The sequence below is a fragment of the Pyricularia grisea genome, chromosome I (genome assembly GCF_004355905.1).
Source record: "Pyricularia grisea strain NI907 chromosome I, whole genome shotgun sequence".
In the NCBI taxonomy this organism is placed as follows: domain Eukaryota; kingdom Fungi; phylum Ascomycota; class Sordariomycetes; order Magnaporthales; family Pyriculariaceae; genus Pyricularia; species Pyricularia grisea.
The window spans coordinates 1,890,139-1,905,706 of NC_044973.1; the positions used below are offsets into that span (position 1 = coordinate 1,890,139).

Genomic DNA, 15,568 nt, shown 5'->3' on the forward strand with positions numbered 1-15,568 from the left:
CCAGCATGCAAGACTCGTTTCTTATCACTGTATCTTCTGGAGGAAAAAAAAAAAAGGAACCGCAAAAAAAAAAAAAAAAAAAAGGTTCAGCCTCTTTTTTTTCTTCCACTGTTTCTCTTTCATCGCATTCCCATTCCCTCACCCAAAGGCTCGGATGAATGAATTGGTTTAAGCATCAACTTTTATTTCCACTACTTCTGTCACTGACTCTTTGGCGCCCCCGAATCCCGTTCGAATGCCACCAAAAGTAAACTCGTAATCCGCTTTGTTGAGAGACCACATCAGTTAGAAAGAGAAGAAGAAACAAAAGGGAAAGAGAAATAAAAAGAGGAAGGGAAAAAATTTTATCCAAAAGATGGGAATTATATCCAGAATTCTCCGTAGAAGACGCAAGACATGGTCTGCAGCGGTATCCTCAACAACGTCAGAAGCAGACACCGCCACCACGACGACTTCGACCACAGCCCCGACGACTCCGACGACACTAACGACAACGACAACAGCCACAGAAGAGAGCATCCGCGACGGCGCAGCCACACCAGACACGACGGCATCTGTGTGTCGACAGTCTGCCGACTTCATCGCGCTCCCGGGCCAGTACCAGCGCAAGTGGACGAAGCGCGGCTGCGTCTTCTACGTCAACCACGTCGACAAGACGACGTCGTGGCTGCACCCCGTCAAGCTCGGCGAGCTGCGCGAGGCCGGCGTCGTGGCACCCGATGCTGCCAGCGGGCCCGAGCGGGAGGTGTTTGAGCTCATGACCAACGGCGGCATACAAGCCGGGGGCCCATCCCTGTCGAGGGATCGGGATGATTGGTATGCGCGCGGAACGCTGCCGCCGTGGATCTTGAGGGAGCACCGGGGGATAGTAGGAGGCGGAGGAGGGGCCACTGGTGTTGCTGGCGGCGTGGATGGGCCGTATTACTGGGTCGACTACCGAGCTAACAAGGTGCTAAATCGTGATCCGATCGAGGCTTATCGGGATGAGAGGAAGCTGGAGCAGGGCAGGCGGCAGGAGCTCGAGGCGGATATTCGCCGGCTGGGAATGGGGAATCCGAAGCTGGCGGCGGGTTTGAGGAAGCAGGGCTGGACTGGGCACGCCCAGGTTGCTAGTGATCGAGAGATTGCACACTGGCTGTGATGAAACAAGTTCGGGATCAGATCCAGCTGCCAGTCATGCCTGGTAGGTAAGGAAGGACTCAAAAGAACCTAAGAATCCAATGAGTCGAGGCCCATCTTCGGGTTGGGGGGTCGCGCCATCGTTCCTTCCTTGCTGGACTTTAATTCGGCTGGGCTGAATTTCTGCCTAGATATTCGACCGTTTTGGGAAGGCACACAACCAGCAGCGGGAGCAAACAACTGTCCGTTTTCGACTTTGAACCACTCACTACCTTATCAAATCCTTCACCGTCACTGCACCACAACATTCAATCCTTGCTTCCCTCCCTCATCGCCCCAGCAAACCCGGAAAACAACTCTATACTCAACTGCGAATAACAGCAAATGTATGGTCGCGGAAACAATCTGCCTCAAGTAAACAGCTGCCGCAATGTCCAGCCTATGGTCTAGCATGGAGTCCAGTCCAGAGCCAATGTCTAACAACTACTCGACCACCGAGTATTCTTTCCGAGAAGACGAAGCTGATGCCATCATCAAGACCGTCGGCTTCGGCAGCCGCTGGTACGATGAAATGGCGGTGCGATTCCCCCCCGAGGATCATGCGGACGCAGTGTCATCTCTGTCGCAGCCCTTCAACAGAATATCGACAGAACGATTGGGATCGCTCGACTGTCTGCCTTTGGAGTTGCTACAAGATGTGATGTTGCGTCTCGACCTTCAGTCGCTGTTCAGATTCCGGCAAAGTAACGCAAAAGCGCGAGAGATGGTGGGAACGCTCAAGGAGTACGGAATCATCATGGACCATGTCATGAATGTAGTCTGTACACACTTCGGCACGTACAACACACTGCCGAAATCTCGCTTCACGATCTAGCCCAGCTCGTGTGCACCAAGGACTGCGCCGTCTGCGGCGACTTTGCGTCGATGATTTTTCTTCCCCCGTGGATTAGGTACTGCTACACATGTCTGTTCGTCAGCTGTGAGGCTTCTGTGCAGACAAAGGCTTGGGTGCGCAAAAATCTTTCCCTGAACAAGGCACAAGTTAAAAAGCTCGCAACGTTGAAGACCTTGGCAGGCAGCTACGACAAAAGCGGCCGCACCGTCTTCAAGGTTAGGAAAGACATCATCTCCTTGTACCGGGCGTGCAAGGTGGCCGGTGTTGCGCGACTTTGTGAGACTTTCAAACGGCTATCATCAGCTATTTGCCTCATGGCTTGTTGCTGTGCCCCATACTACAATACCCGGGCCGGCAAAGTCACCCACGGGTTTCGATGTGCCGGTTGTTACAAGTGGTACATGGATCAGTTGGAGTTGGATGATGACTTCTGGCTGGGATCACCAATGGAGATGTTGGAAAGTCGTGCCGATTCGGCGTTGCATGACCGCGACAGCTTCCTCGAGCACTTCAAGCGATGTGGAGAAGGCCAGCGTCTCTGGGAATCAAGTGATGGAGGCTCCCTGCTACCGGTAGTGCCAATACTTGAAAAGTACCGATTGACTGAGTGAAGGTCGGGTGTATAAACTTCCTGTAGGTGTTGACAGGAATACCAGGCCATTTGCTTGAGGGCTTCATTAAATATGGCCAGAGGGGCCAATGATACGTAAGAAGCAAGTGGGTTGTATTTACCTACCTCCTAGCTAGCTCGTTGTTAGTTGCCCCCAAAATTGGCACAACACAAGGGTACCGGGTACCTAGGTAATTATCTGCAAGTTGTCGGTAGTTGGTCACGTGAGACGAACGTGCCGCACCGTATCCATACAGTGAGTGAGTGGATCATTATTGATTGATTGACTGACTGTCAGATTAGCAACCTGGCAACTCCGCCGTCGTTTATGGGGTTCTACTGTGTAATGGCGGCTGGCTGTCGCTACCCACTTACAATACCTTTCCTTGGATGTCTCAGTCTGGACTAAACCCGAATGATTCCATTACAGGAGACAGAGTTCATCTTTGAAACCCGGCACACGACTTAAAATACGTAATCAAATGATATTTTATGACAGACAACACTCCTTCTTCTTCTTATTCTAGCGTAAAACAAACTGTCCTATAACCAACCATCAAGCCACGCGTTTGTTTGCCTTTGACCATTTACTATCCACGTTCGAAGCTCCGCCACTCACGGCGCCGCTCCAAGGCCAGGTTCTGGCTTCGCAAGCCAGTTCGCCCCAACTCTCTCATTACCAACTGAAGTGTTACAAGTCCCCCAACTCTCGCTCGCCATCATCATGGCGGCTCCCAAGTTCAATTCTAAATCTCCCACCATACGGCGCATCCGTGAGTCTCGTCTCCCCTGCCTTGCTTCACCCCACTTTCCCCCACAACCAAGCAACTCATCTAGGTCTAGCTACAGTACAGCCGACCATACGCGAAGCTAACCGCGGCCAAAAAACAAACCCCCAGTCCGTGAAGCTCAGGAGCTTTCAACCTCGCCATCCCCAGACTACACAGCGACCCCGATCGAGTCGGACCTGTTCGAGTGGCACTTTACGCTCAAGGGCCCTCCGGACTCGGTCTACGCCGAGGGCGTCTACCACGGCCGCATAGTGCTCCCGCCGACGTACCCGCTCCGCCCACCGTCGTTCCGCTTCGTCACCCCTTCGGGCCGATTCGAGGCCAACCGCGAGATCTGTCTGTCCATCTCGGGCCACCACGAGGAGACGTGGCAGCCCGCCTGGGGCGTCCGCACCGCCCTCGTCGCCCTCCGCTCCTTCATGGAGACAGACCCCAAGGGCCAGCTGGGTGGGCTCGAGACAACCGACGCGGTCCGGAGACGCCTGGCGGCCGAGTCGAGGGCGTTTAGATGTGCCATCTGCGCCAAGTCCAACGCGGACATCATCGCCGAGGCGGAAGCTGCGTCCAAGGACGCCGAGGGCCAGTCGGCTGAGGTGGTTGTGCCGGACGAGCTGAAGATGGGCTGGCGGGACGAGATGGCCCAAGCGGGTGGTAGCGGTGGTGCTGCTCCGGCTGCTTCTGCTGCGGCAGTTCATGACTCCGAGACTGCCGCGCTGGCCGAGGGTTTCGTGCCGACTACTGCACCCGCACCCGCGCCCGCACCACCTCAGCCTACGAGGACGATACCGCTTCCTCCAGTGCAGCATCATCATCAGCATCAGCAGCTAGCGCAACTGGTTCACTACTCCGACGATGGCGTGCTCGCCTGGCTGGACAGGGCCATCGTCATCGTGGGGCTTCTTTTGGTGGCCATGTTTCTCAAGTTGCTGGTAGCTTGACGCATTGGCGGTGATGGGCCACCCATATGAAGCTTTTTCCTTTTTGTTCCCTCACTTCTCAGCCTTTCAGATTATCTCACTTGTGTACAAAAATACCCCACGTAGATGAGTGAGCAGGTAAAAGGCATGCCGTTCATAATTGGTTTAGAATCATGGCGTTTGGGAGTTTTGTTTGATGGGTATTGTAATCAGTCAGCGTTTTTTTTTAAAGCAGAATCGAGTTCAAATTGTACTATGATGGACGGATGAATGTTCCCCATGGGCGCAAACACAGTACCAGTACACACACCTACAAAGCAATAAATTTTAGCGTGCAAGTATATCTTGCGTATGCAATTTTCATTGATCTCTCTTTTTCTCCGTTTCCTAGTTCTAACATCTGATATACACGATGATGCATGCCCTGATTCCAAGTCCAATTTTTTTTTTTTTTTTTTTTTTTTTTTTTTTTTTTTTTTTGAAGAATAAGCGAAACACGCCCTCGTCGCCTCTATTTCACCAATGATATTTTTAAACACCCAAACACCCAAACACCCCCCCAAAAAAAACTGCTCTATCCATGACCATCCCAGAGAGTCTATCAAGCCGTATCCTCACCATCCGAAACTTCTTCATCAATCGTAAGTTTGGACATGCCCAGCCACCACCAGTCGTCGACGCACAGCCCACCGCCGGCAACCATCTCCCTTAGCAACCCCAACCTGACACCCCAGTCCATGATGCATTGGACGTCGTACGGCTCCGTCAAGGGGCCCAATGCCGCGCTCGCCCTCTCCGGCCCCATGGAGCCCCTCGTGGCCAGGATGAAGAAGACGGCCGAGACGAATCTCGCCCACCTCGACCAGTCGATGGTGCCCAAAAAGTCACACCAGGTCGGGAGCTGGCCTTCGGGGCCCATCCCCGGCGGAGTCGAGGTCCTAACGCGGTCGAGCAGGGGGATGTCTTCGTTGTATACGTACTTGTCGGTCGGCCGGACCCTGACGCTGAATTGGTAAAAGTCCTTGTTGTATTTCCTCGTCTCGTAGTTGCCGGGATCGAAGCCAAAGGGGATGTTCGGGATGTCGATGGGCTCGACCTTGATCCTGCCGTGGGCTTGGAGGTTCACAATCGCCATGATGGCGCCGTCATCGACTGTGAAATCGAGCCGCTCTAGGATCTTGCCTTTACGGAACAAACTGTCGAGGTGAGCCTTGAAGACGGCCGCCTGGGAGAACTTGTGTGGCTGCGAGTACTTGTCCAGGGTCGTGTAGAAGAATTGAGTGTATTTATAAGGTCGTCCGGACTTGAGCGCGGCCGGCTTGCTCTTTTTTATCACTCGGCGGCGCTGCAGATCGATCATTGCTCCTTGGAGAAGGCAGCTGACCTCTTGATCATCGCGGACGCCGAGCGAATAAACCCTGTCCCTGATGGAGCCTGGCGAGTAAAACTCAGGGGGGGTCGAGCACAATGCCCGGATCCAAGACGTGATGATTGATTCTAGAGAGTTGTAGTTTGTGAGCTGGGGCTTCGCCGGCATGGCCGCTACCTCGGACGTGAAGTCCTGGAACCTGTTCCAGATGGATCTTTGGTAGTGAAAGTACGTGTCCCGCCACTCCGGCACGGTATAGGCGTTGTCATCCACAATATATTCTTGTTCGAGCCCCTCCTTGGTCGCAGGGAGAACAATGTCCTGTTCTATCATCTCATTGAGGGTCCACCGTATCAGGCGCCTCCAGTCGTAAGCCAATACGTCGTCGTAGTTCAGGGGCGGCAGCTCTCCCTCCTCGTATGCTTCGAGGAAATTATCCTGAAACAATTCCGTGGTTGCTTCGATGTAGAATGATCGAGTCTTCCTCATATGACCCCAGAATTTCCTCAGAGCCGAGAGCTTTACATCAGGAAAGAGCCTCATCATCAGGCCCCAGTCAATCACCTTCTCAACACCGCCAAGAAGAACCCTGATGGCTATGAACGCTGCTAGCTTAGTGTTCTCGGCCGACCAGTCCACATCGTCGTCTACCTCGACCAGTTCTTGTGCTGAATAGTCTTCTGGAGTGTGCGGGAAGGCAGTCAACTCTCGAACTTTTCGGAACACGGGAACTCTGGCAGGGGCCGGAGTAGGCGCTGGAGGTTCAAATTGAAGTGGAATTGGAGTAGCAAAGGGTGTAGGCTCGGCAGACGGAATACCCATTATATCAGAATCGCTCAAGGTTTGGTCGTTGCTTGCAGATGCTCTTAGATTCCTGGTACCTCGTCCACTCAGGGGACCGCCACCACGCACGTTCGACGGCCCGCCAGCATTCGAACCACGAGGGCGATAGGGGCCACGAGGACCACGAGGTATCGTTAGTCTGTACGCACCCTGCCTCTCATACCTGTATACATCCCTAGCCAGGATCTTGTATGGTAGGTCGAGAATGTTGAATTGGTCCGCGGCGAACCATTGCAAGCTAGGACTGTCTACTCCCTCGAATGCCCCTGGGTCCACTGTGAAATTGAGAAAACAGTAATCTGGGGCTAGCGTGGAGGATTGAAGCAGCCTGGATGTCTCCTCCGCCTGCTCCCATTCACGACAAGCATTGACGTGCCAGGTAAACCTAGCCCAGTGGGGATCAGCCCATTCGTCGTCGCTATAAGGAACATTGTGCGGTATTTCTTCGACACTTGCTGGCAACTTTTGCCTGAGAAAAGGATCTGTAATAGGGACCGAGGAGTCAAAAACCCCTCCCCCATTTGCATCCACATGACCGGTTGGTTCCAGTGGAAGTACAACACTGCTGTCGCGAAGAGCAATAGTCCCATTGAAAAAGTATGGCGGCAGGCTGTCTAGACCTGGGTTTGAAGACTCGAATAGGCTCCTCCTCTTTGGTTGTCTCGGCTGTGCAAGCGAAGCCTTGAGTCTACTCCGCAGCAGCTCACTCCTATCCCCCGGAGGAAACGAGCGAGTATTTTGTATAGGGGAAGGCCTGAATGCCGAAATGTGTGTTCGCCTAGCTGGTGACTCCTGTTTTGCGAGTCTGTCACTTCGAGTTTCTTCATAGAATGGCGCCTTCAGTACTTCAACTTCAACCTGTTTTCTCCGAGAGGCCCTGCTATGCATGCGAGACGACTCGTCCGCTAATCTAGCGTAGAGGGCTTCCAGGGTCTCGGGGGATGGTTCGAACCCAGGAGGGACGTATGGCAGCGGATGGGCGTTCTGGATTCTTTCTTTCATTGCGGCAATCGTTGGGCTTGAGTCGGGTACCCCCTCTTTTATTGCCAAGTACAGTTTTGAAGTAGAACCTTTCTCATCTCTCCACGCATAAGTGTATGTGCGCAACCATCCGCGCCGCTCCATCGTCTTAATAATAGCCAGACATGAACGAAAGCTCGGGTGAATTTCTTCAGGAAACTCCTTCTCGTGCATGGTATAAACAGCATACCACATCGCTTTATCCCCCGGGAAAACCCCATCGTGAACATCGACTAGGTATTGAATTATTGATATTGTCCGATGTGAGGTTTCCAGCAACTTTGGGTTGGTAAGAGGCGGCAAAACAAACTTAGGAAAGCCATTGCAATCTTCTGAACATGAAACTTGGTCCGTAGTTGATTCTTGCTGGTCCATCGACACAGCCTCAGCTGGAGAACATTCCTCGACAGCCTCTGCCGGAGCCTCCTCGGTCACAACAGCGTCCACCCTAAGAGGTTGCGGGTTTTCTATCACGATGATGTCGTTAGTCGGTACGTCGTCCGACCGACCAATAGCTGGCGAATCGACCATGCTTACATCAGGCTCAGTGGGTAGGCTTTGACCAAGCACCAAAGGTGCTTCTTCAATTGCACCTTTCTCCAGCGATCCTATGCCGCGACGACTTGCGAAGCCACTCTCTGGCCGTTTGCTGACTTTGCGTCCGAATGCATTCGTGGGCTGCTCCGGCTCATGGTTGGGCTTCTTAAGCTGCGACCGCGCGGACCTTTGGCCTCTGCCAGTTGGAGGGCCTTGGTCTTCATTGCCATCAACATGACTTCTTCGCCGTTTGTCTGGTTTTTCTGCCATGACATTCGGATCAAAGTCGGGGTTACAAGGCGTCTGTGATTTCTCCTGGTGATATTTAAGTCCGTTGTCGTTCTTGTAGACCGATCCGCATCGATCGCATTTATAACCCTCGGCTTTCCACTTCCGCTTGATGCCGTTCGCCGCCTTGCCCGACTTCTTGAGCTTTTTTGATTTCTTAGGCTTTTTCTTAACTGCGGTTCCCATACGTATGCTTTCGACCTGGTCTCTAAGCGCGGTCGCGGCCTCGAAGACTTCCGCAGTGTTGTCGAAATGAAATATATACGGCCATCTAGAATTGTTCCGGGTGGCATTGATGACCAGGCACTTGTCATCATCGTCCGGGGGTGTGTCAATGGCCGGATTGTCCACAATACTCGCGATGGTGATTTGAAGAGAAGGCTTGTCGGCTGCTGTTCCACCGTATTCAAAGACAATCATTTGGTCGCTCAAAGAGACCCTAAGTTGGCCAGGGCGTCCATTGTAGCGTGCTTCCATCGTGAGATCCGGGGCCGGAACCTCCTCGTCAGACTCCTCCTCATCTGAAGGCTCACTGTCTCTGTCCTCATCGTCAGTAGCAAGGAATGACTCTGACAGCTCAAAGCCTGCAGAAACCTGCCAGCGCTGCACGCTCTGGCCAACAAATTTGATAATGATAGGCTTCACTGGGTTCTTGGATGGGCGACCCTTCTTCTTGGGACGCTCACTGTCCTCAGCAATGAAGGCACGTGCGCCAGGTTCGATGTCTGGTCGGCGCTCGAGCGGTCGACTGCGTTTCTTTGATTCACGTGTATGTTCTTCACGATCAGTTTGATCAGTATTATCTTGGGTTGCCTGGTCCACGGCAGCTTCATCTCGGCTTGTTCCGGCATCTTGCAGGACTACACCTGGTGTCGGTGTCGCGTTCAATGCTTCAATCTCCTCCTCGACTTGAGAAACGTCGCCAAGACGAGCCCTCTTTGCCGGGTGCTCGCTGGTAGTACCCTCAACCAGGGCGAGAACAGCATTCTCAGAATGCGAGCTAAGTGGCTTCATCATCCTTGCCTGCTCGCCATGGTCATTGGTGATTCGTGCAAGGGAGGTCAAAGTAGCATTTGCCGGAGTTGCCGCAAGCGTCTCCAATATTGGCCCGAATCCGAAGGCTTCTAACGCTGTGGCTGGGTCAAGGGTCCCTGTGATGGTAGCACTCAAAGTTCCAGGCGCAAGTTCTGGACCGTCAGAAGGCTCGGTGGTGAACACCCGCGATCGAGGGCCTCTGTTCTCAGGGCGAATTGTCAGATGGCTGAGATGGTCCGGCTGAATGTCAGACTTTGACAACACAGGCATAAGACTGTCCATATAGCGACGAAAAGCATAGCCGACAGTCAATGTGCTGACTTGAGGACCAGTTAAACCCTGAAAGGCAGATCGCTTGATGGTGTCGTATACCAAGTTGACCAACGGCTTTTCGGGCGACCACTTTGAAAGCTGGGCCGAAACAACTGGTTTGGGGCCACCTGTAGGTATCTGAGGCTTCGCCGACTTGTTTCCCTTCTTTCCAGCCTTGGTGTATTGAGCCTTGCCACCGCCTGTTGAAAGATACTTCTCCCATTCATCGTCTGTAGGCTCTCGAACATACTTGACGCAGTCCTTGAAAACTTTACCGGTCTCACCAAGCTTTGCGGCTACATACTTTGTGATGCCGGCACTTGCGAACCTGCGAAGCATTCTCGCGAGAACCTTCATCTGCCAACGCACACCGTGAATCCCAAGCTTGTTCTTCAAGTCGGCGATTCGCATAACCTCCCATGCTCGAATCACAGCGATAGCGGTGCGGCCAAAAGACTCGTACTCAATGGTTACGCCAGTCCAAAGGTGACACCACGGCACTGGCCGCAGGCTCTTTGTGAGGTGGTCTCGTGACAGGTCCAGATCACGACCCCAAGTGTTGGGATTTTCTGCGCTGGGTAGATCCGGAGGTGCGAACTGAGTGAGCCAGAGCTTGCTTGTCTTGGAGCCGCGGAGAACCACAGTACGCTTGACGATGTAGCCCTGCTCAGCAAGTTTGTCTGTCCTTTTGGGAACAGAGCGAATGTCGCCGCCTCCCATCTTACACAGATTTCCCTGTGAACAGCCCTCGTAGTGACAGGATGCCAGCTTGGGCAGTAGCTTCCAGCAAAGGGGAGGGATTTTGAGAAAGTCAATGCCATGGCCGGTGATGTTGATCCACGTCAGTTCCTCAGAGGTAAATATCCGTGGCTGGAAGTTGGGCAGTCCATCTTTGCCCGCATGAACAACGGTGTCTGGCTGTGCCGCATCTTTTGGTGTCTCCGGTAATTGAAAGATGGACTCAAAGGGCAGTTGATTCCAGGTTTTGTCGGACCTGTTGCTACCGACGAATATCTCGGCCCTGGCAGCCACATCATGCCACACTGGAGCCGCAATTTCAACGTCTACTGGCTCGATGCGGTCGACGTCTAGATTTGCCATGTTTTCGACGGCAGAGCCGGTCTTTGCTGATGCATCGTTCTTGTCATCTGCATCTTCGAGATACCTTTTTACAACGAGAACAAATTTTTGAGGAGTGAGCCCTGCTAGTCGTTAGCAATGCCTTTGTGATGGATGCCAGTGACTAGCCTTCCTACCTTCGTCGTCCGCAAACGATATCTCCCGCACACACCACTCCACCAGGCCATCCACCCCTTTACCCATTGTGATAGGCTAGCGTAGCTACCAAGTAGATGCATTTCGAGCAATTAGCAATATTCTGACGTTGGAGTGAGAAAACTGAACTGGTAGGAGAGTGCATACCTCGACAGCCATCTGAAAAAAAATGAGGTCAGGACAGCTCCAGAACAGACTGTGTGAGTTCAAGTCGTGGTGGGTGAGCAAAAACTCAGAAAAGTTGAGCTGAAATCTTTGTCTGGTTCAGCTTTAACTTCTGCGCTGCACGCGCAACTGTTTTTGTCCGTTCGCGTAATCAAGCCCAATAGCCAGAGGGCGTAGGAGGAACGAATTTCTGATGCCGAGTGCGATACCGAAATCGCAAGTAAATCCAGCAATGCTGCCCAGTACGTATGTGAGAAAGAGGAATGATACGTGAGGGTCGAAAAGATTTTTTTTTTTTCATCCCCAGAAAGTGAGAAAATTGTGAGTGTGTGAGCAATCGCTAGAATCGAACCCAACACCTTACAGTAGACGATTTTAGCAATGTATTTGAGTGGTGGGGCACAAAAACCAGACAAACTACTGCCCCGCCCCACCTTGCGATCCCGCCTACGCTAGGGGGCTAAATCACATGGCGCCAGGCACTCATCAACTGTGCTTGATCGAGTTATGCGAGAATGGCATAAACTTTCAATACTTACACACCATTCACGAGAAGGGGGTATCGTATATTTTGCATCAAGACAACACAAAAACCTAGACTATACTATACAGCCAGGTTTGCCCTCTTTTGCTCCATCATTTTTCTATACGAAGTCACCACATTGTTCCTGACTTCCTGGAGCTCCTCTCTCCGCCTCAAACTGCCGGCGGCTTTGGGTATCCCGTCAACCTCGACAGCTGCACCCCTCACCGTCAATTTCTTGCCCGTGAGCTTCTTAAGTTCCGGGGGCGCCTGGGCGACATCGTTCAGTCCAATTTTCGTCTCTCCCCGCTTCTTTTTCAGCTCCTCCCAAGGGTCATCCTCCTTTGCAGCTGCTTCTCCAAGCAACCGAGCCCTCTTGCCCTTCTTCTGCTTCTTCTTTCCCGATGCCCCCGCAGTCTCACCGTCATCATCCCCATCCCATTTGATGCCGGCTTCTTCTTCCTCAAAAGCCTTCTCCTCGGCTAGCTCAGCTGCTTCCTCACGCTGCTCCTGTATCTTCCGCTCCTCCTCCCTCCACTGATCGTACAGCTTATGCATCTTTCGCTCTTTCCTCGTCCTCCATACTTTGAGGCCGACCGGATCCTTGCCGTTCTTGATGCCCTTGTTGGCCAGTCCGCTGACGGGTAGTGCGGCGTCCACCCGAGCCGCAAAGTCGGACATCCTTTCGCCAGGCTTGATCTTGGGGATCTCTACCTGTTCATTCTGTTTTTTGGTTTCGGCTGCTGCAGCTGCTTCGGCGGCGTTTTTCTTCTTTTGCTTCTTCGACGGCGCCGGGTTTCCGTCGTCTAGGCCCGAGCGCAACTTCTGGCCCCCGGCAAATGCCATCAACCTCTTGAAAGCCCTCGGCGCATCATCGCCATTGGCATCACGGCCTCGCTTTCGCTTCGTACTCTTGACTGGGTGTGCTGTTGAGGTTTTGCTACCCGTCTGCTTCGCCGCTGCCGCTTTTTTAGGAGCAGCTACCGGGAGGGGCCTTGCTATTACGGTTGGGGGGAGGTTGAAGCTGGGGTGCAGTCGGATGGTTAGCTTGCTGTTGAGTACAGAACAAGATCAAAATATGACTTACTCGGATTCATCCCTCTCCCGCCTTGTATGTTTGTGAGGCATCTTAATTTCGAAGATTTGGTGCAACTGTAATGGTACCAATATGTCCTTATGATGTCTAGAAGACAAAGGCTTGAAGCGGAATTCAATTGCGACGCGGAGTGCCTTGGGAAAATTCCCAGCGGCGGCCCCACTAAAACTTTTTTTGGCACTGTATTTCAACTGCCTCCAGGTAGACACCGCCTTCCAGTCGCGTTGCTGCGCGTCAATGCGATTAATTCTGCCATAAGTTTGAGTCACCCCTCCCAAGTAAAAGGGGACCCCGCAATATCAGAGTCACCAGCAACAAGTCGCAAAGTTGATCCAAGCACGCCAATTGCACCTTTTTCGAACTTTCATTTCGCAAGGTATTGTCTGAGAATAACAGCCATGGCGTCACTTAGCAAAGAGGAGAGACTTGCCCTCATCAAAGAGAACTTGGAAGAACATCTCAACATTGAGATCATCGAAGAGATCTTGGCTCAAGGTCGAGACCCAAAGATTTACTGGGGTAAGTTCGCTCGAGAGAGAGTTTACTCGACGACCAAACGCGGACCTGTCATGATTGACCATGCGATTCTCCAGGAACCGCCACGACCGGCCGGCCGCACATTGGTTACTTTGTACCTGCTTTGAAGATTGCCCAGTTCCTCGCAGCAGGATGCGAATTGACGATCCTCCTTGCCGACATTCATGGCTTTCTCGACAACCTCAAGGCCCCGATCGAGATCGTCCAGTACCGAGCTCAGTACTACCAGCATGTAATCAAGGCCATCCTCCATGCTGTCGGCGTGCCGACTGAGAAGTTGCGCTTCGTCCTCGGCAGCGAGTTTCAGAAGGGGCCGGACTACATCATGGACATCTACAAGTTGACATCTCTGACGTCGGAGCACGATGCCCGGAAGGCTGGTGCTGAGGTAGTCAAGCAGACGGACAATGCACCGCTGAGCGGACTGCTTTACCCCTTGCTGCAGGCTCTGGATGAGGAGTACCTCGGCTGCGATGCGCAGTTCGGTGGTACTGACCAGCGCAAGATTTTCACCCTGGCCAAGGACGTCTTGCCCAAGATTGGCTACAAGCAAAGAGCACATCTGATGAATCCCATGATTCCAGGATTGGTATGATGGAACCCAATTTTTGACGGTCGACCTTGAGAGTGGGCTCTGGCCACGAGTTGTGACTGACACACTCCGTCGAACAGCAAGGGGCCAAGATGAGCTCTAGTGAACCGGGTATGTTGCATTTCTTTGTCTTTGAAGAGAAAAAAAGGCCGACCGCTCAAGAAAATGTACTGACAGCATCTTCAGACAGCAAAATCGATCTCCTCGACAGCTCTGAGGCTGTGGCGAAGAAGCTCCGAAAAGCCGAGGCAGTGCCAAAGGTGCCGGATGGTAATGGCATAATAGCCTTTATCGAATATGTTTTGTAAGTAGCACAACTATTGAATCGCTGCACTCAAATGAGAGGTAAGAATAAGGCTAACTAATGTATGCATGTCATCGTGAAGACTCCCTGCCTCGAAGCTCAAGTCAGGGCAACAAGAATTTATCGTTGAGCGTGAACGCGACGGTTTAGAACCTCTTGTGTACAACGACATTGCAAAGCTCAGAGATGATTACAAGAACGATGTGGTAAGTCAGGTTTGCTTACAGATGGATAGTATGGTAGGTACGTATTGTTAGCGGTGGATACTGGGGCTGACATTGACTCTCCACAATAGCTCACCCCGCAGCTACTGAAGCCGGCAACTACCAAGGCGCTCCTTGAACTCTTGACACCTATACAGGCTGAATTCGAAGCCTCTAAGGAGTGGCAGGAAGTTACTGAGAAGGCCTACCCGCCAGAGGAGAAGAAAAAGAAGGAGAAGAAGGTCAAAAACAAGGGCACGCGACACCCTGGCGCTGCAGGGAATGGTCCGGCAGACGCCTTACCGGAACGACCCAAAGAGACAACGGCATGAAGGATGGTATGACAAAAAGTAAAAAAAGAGAAATTATCCACACTAAAGTGCAGTACGGAGTAGTAAAGCAAGCGGGTTCTGTGCATCCACCCGGCTGATTATGTTGGCTGGTCGCATTTGAGCTGAACTTTCCGGCCCTGCGCGAGTATCCGATACGTCCTATTCGTCGTGCGCCTCTTAAACAAACCCCACTATTAATCAAGACGAAAGGGTAAGAGTCGTAAAGAGTCAATGCGATGGTGTGACGGGGGAGTTTCTTTTCGCAATCTAATCTACGAATCAATTCATCTCACACGGCAGACTTGGCCATCGACTACTACTACATTCCCAAGACGCTTGCACCTTGTGAGGATGCATTGCATATTAACCACCTGCCAAATTTGATGTAACCTGAAAAGTGCTATCAAGTTGAATCGGGTGAAGCGTTTCGTTTGTGGGTCAAAGTCCACAGTGAGCTTGCCCTCGTTTGTGGGGCGGTACAGGCAAGACAGGTAACAAACTTGACTTGCCAAGCTTGCCTTGACTGGACTGAGCAAATCACCTAGTTATCCGCTTATGTAAGTTATTGATTGCTATCATATTCCAAGGTTAAACCCCTCGGAAAGTTCAAGCGGGCCAATCAGTAGCCGATATTGTACCCCCCACGTGCAAGGTGCCATACTGGCGGTACGCGGAGAGCATGTCGGAGAGCTGAAAAGCTATTGGTCCTCAACTTCGGGCGGCTTGCGATGGGATGGCCTGGATGGAGATATCCAAGACTTGATGAATCTGAGGTCGGCTTGGCGAACGTACGGCGTACACAAGT

The 15,568-nt window shown here is 52.4% G+C and overlaps 6 protein-coding genes across 6 annotated transcripts; 4 read left to right on the forward strand and 2 right to left on the reverse strand.

Moving 5' to 3' along the window:
* Positions 1-355: 355 nt before the first annotated feature.
* PgNI_05591 (uncharacterized protein) lies at positions 356-1,141 on the forward strand (the record flags this gene model as incomplete). The annotated part of the gene is made up of 1 exon (XM_031125622.1): positions 356-1,141. The coding sequence occupies one exon, from the start codon at positions 356-358 to the stop codon at positions 1,139-1,141; it is 786 nt and encodes a 261-aa protein (XP_030982113.1).
* Positions 1,142-1,549: 408 nt separating this feature from the next.
* Positions 1,550-2,625, forward strand: PgNI_05592 (uncharacterized protein; the record flags this gene model as incomplete). Its single annotated transcript, XM_031125623.1, has 2 exons — positions 1,550-1,902; positions 1,938-2,625. The coding sequence occupies 2 exons, from the start codon at positions 1,550-1,552 to the stop codon at positions 2,623-2,625; spliced, it is 1,041 nt and encodes a 346-aa protein (XP_030982110.1).
* Positions 2,626-3,023: 398 nt separating this feature from the next.
* On the forward strand, positions 3,024-4,662 carry PgNI_05593 (uncharacterized protein). The gene is made up of 2 exons (XM_031125624.1): positions 3,024-3,397; positions 3,524-4,662. The coding sequence occupies exons 1-2, from the start codon at positions 3,349-3,351 to the stop codon at positions 4,351-4,353; spliced, it is 879 nt and encodes a 292-aa protein (XP_030982111.1). The 5' UTR covers positions 3,024-3,348; the 3' UTR covers positions 4,354-4,662.
* A 271-nt stretch (positions 4,663-4,933) lies between these two features.
* PgNI_05594 (uncharacterized protein) lies at positions 4,934-11,059 on the reverse strand (the record flags this gene model as incomplete). Its single annotated transcript, XM_031125625.1, has 2 exons — positions 4,934-10,938; positions 10,993-11,059. The coding sequence occupies 2 exons, from the start codon at positions 11,057-11,059 to the stop codon at positions 4,934-4,936; spliced, it is 6,072 nt and encodes a 2,023-aa protein (XP_030982116.1).
* Positions 11,060-11,733: 674 nt separating this feature from the next.
* PgNI_05595 (uncharacterized protein) lies at positions 11,734-12,915 on the reverse strand. Its single transcript, XM_031125626.1, has 2 exons — positions 12,787-12,915; positions 11,734-12,723 (listed from the first exon to the last, which is right to left on the reverse strand). Exons 1-2 carry the CDS (start codon positions 12,825-12,827, stop codon positions 11,781-11,783), a joined length of 984 nt encoding a protein of 327 aa, XP_030982117.1. The 5' UTR covers positions 12,828-12,915; the 3' UTR covers positions 11,734-11,780.
* A 134-nt stretch (positions 12,916-13,049) lies between these two features.
* On the forward strand, positions 13,050-15,547 carry PgNI_05596 (uncharacterized protein). The gene is made up of 6 exons (XM_031125627.1): positions 13,050-13,314; positions 13,389-13,921; positions 14,005-14,035; positions 14,111-14,228; positions 14,311-14,434; positions 14,524-15,547. The coding sequence occupies exons 1-6, from the start codon at positions 13,194-13,196 to the stop codon at positions 14,761-14,763; spliced, it is 1,167 nt and encodes a 388-aa protein (XP_030982114.1). The 5' UTR covers positions 13,050-13,193; the 3' UTR covers positions 14,764-15,547.
* Positions 15,548-15,568: the final 21 nt, after the last annotated feature.